Below are 2,038 nucleotides of genomic sequence, written 5' to 3'. Positions count from 1 at the left end.
TTTGGTAAAATCTTTACCCAATAAGATATTCCTGCTAGAAAGACTCTTTAGCCTTTAAGATTGACCTGTCTAAAGATTTAGATAATAATCTTGATACCTTTAATAAATTAGTACAAGATATCACTAATTCTGGTGACAAAGTGTTTGAAGAATACAAAGCTGTGATCCTCTTGAACTCCATACCTGATGTTTATAAAGATGTCAAAAATGCTATTAAGTATGATAGGGAGACTTTAACCCTAGAAATAGTAGTCAATGCCTTAAGGAGTAAGGAATTGGAGGTTAAAGTTGAGAGACAAGGTAGGGATAGTTAAAATTTGTTTGTCAGAGGTAGAACACTTACTAGGCAAGGAAATTGTCAAGATAGTCAAAGTAATCAAGGGAATAATATCTTTAAGAAGAAGGAGAAAGGGAGGCCTAGGTCAAAGTCTAGAAATGGAAATATAAAGTGTTATGGGTGTGGTAAAACTGGACATTACATCAAAGACTATTTCAAGAAAAAGAATGAACAGAGGGAAGGCAAAGTAGATGAAGGGAATGATGTTGAACCTTTAGGTGAAGGACCTGTGGATGTCTATGTAGTGACTGACCCTACATCTGATCTGAATACTGCAAATTTTGCATATAACAATGATCAGACAGTTGAGTGGATATTAGATTCAGGTTGTACTTTTCATATGACCTCTAAAAGAACATGGTTAGAAGACTTTAAAGACCTTGAAGGGGGAAAGGTGGTCATGGGTAATAATGTGGCCTGCAAGGTTAAAGGGATAGGCAGTGTGACTTTAAGATTTGAAAATTGATATACCTTTACCTTAGAAAAGGTAAGGTATGTCCCTGACTTAAACAAAAAATTTGATTTCCATGGGTAATCTAGATGACATAGGCCTGCAAGGCAGGTTTGGAGATGGTCATCTGAAAATAATTAAGGGTTCCTTAATTATCTTCAGAGGCATAAAAAGAACTGAAACATATGTCACTAGGGCCAGTAACTTAAGTCACATTGCAGAATCCTCTAATATAGAAAGTGATGCAACTCTGAAATGGCACAATAAATTACCCCATGTAAGTGAGAAAGGCCTGCATATCATAAGTAAGAAAGGGGTTTTTGGTAGAGACATCATTTCTAAAGTTCCCTTCTGTGAATGCTATACCTTAGGTAAACAGCATAGATTGCATTTTAATACTGGGAAACACAGCACTTCATCTATTCTTGAGTACATCCATTCTGATTTGTGGGGGCCCATCATCTATTCCCTCTCAAGAGGGAACTAGATATTTTTTGTCCTTAATTGATGATTTCTCAAGAAAAGTGTGGGTTTTTCTTTTAAAGCAAAAATCAAATACCTTTGAAAAATTTAAAGCTTGGAATATTTTAATTGAAAATCAAATGAGTAAAAAGATTAAAATTTTAAGGACAGATAATGGCTAAGAATTTTGTAATTCTGATTTTGACAAATTGTATGAAACTGATGGTATTTTAAGGCATAAAACAGTACCTCATATCCCCCACAATAGAACGGAGTAGCTAAGAGAATGAATAAAACAATTTTAGAAAAGGTAAGGTGCATGATGATTAGCTCAAGTGTCCCAAAAGTATTGTGGGGAGAGGCTGTTGCGACAGCTGTATCTATCATAAACAGGACCTCATCTCGTGCCTTAGATGGAAAAACACCTGAGGAGATGTGGACAGGAAGATTACCAAATTATATCCCCTTAAGGACCTTTGGTTGTGCGGCATATTCCCATCAAAATGTGGGAAAATTAGAGCCTAGATCCCAGAAATGTGTTCTCATAGGTTATCCTGAAGGAGTGAAAGGATACAAGCTTTGGGTGAAAGAAAATAATGGCTTCAGGATGTTGACAAGTAGAAATGTGACTTTTAATGAATCTGATATGCCCTGCCTTAGTAAAAGAAATCCCACAGAAGTTCATGAAAATGAAGATGATGAAGCTAATAGGCTGCATGTTGAACATCACATGACCCCTGAATACATAGAGGGTCAAGGTGAATCTGAAGGGGTTGATGTGTCTGATT

General features: G+C 36.1%; 1 protein-coding gene across 1 annotated transcript; it reads left to right on the top strand.

The window, feature by feature from the left end:
• Window positions 1-864: 864 nt before the first annotated feature.
• On the top strand, window positions 865-1,275 carry LOC111381625 (uncharacterized mitochondrial protein AtMg00300-like). The gene has a single exon (XM_023005423.1). The coding sequence runs from the start codon at window positions 865-867 to the stop codon at window positions 1,273-1,275; it is 411 nt and encodes a 136-aa protein (XP_022861191.1).
• The last annotated feature ends 763 nt before the right edge of the window (window positions 1,276-2,038 follow it).

Source organism: Olea europaea, unplaced genomic scaffold (genome assembly GCF_002742605.1).
Source record: "Olea europaea var. sylvestris unplaced genomic scaffold, O_europaea_v1 scaffold2342, whole genome shotgun sequence".
Lineage (NCBI taxonomy): Eukaryota > Viridiplantae > Streptophyta > Magnoliopsida > Lamiales > Oleaceae > Olea > Olea europaea.
This window is presented reverse-complemented; position numbering and strand designations above follow the sequence as displayed.

Excerpts from the sequence above, each read along its gene's own strand:
- LOC111381625 (XM_023005423.1), top strand. The coding sequence starts at position 865 with ATGGGTAATCTAGATGACATAGGCCTGCAAGGCAGGTTTGGAGATGGT.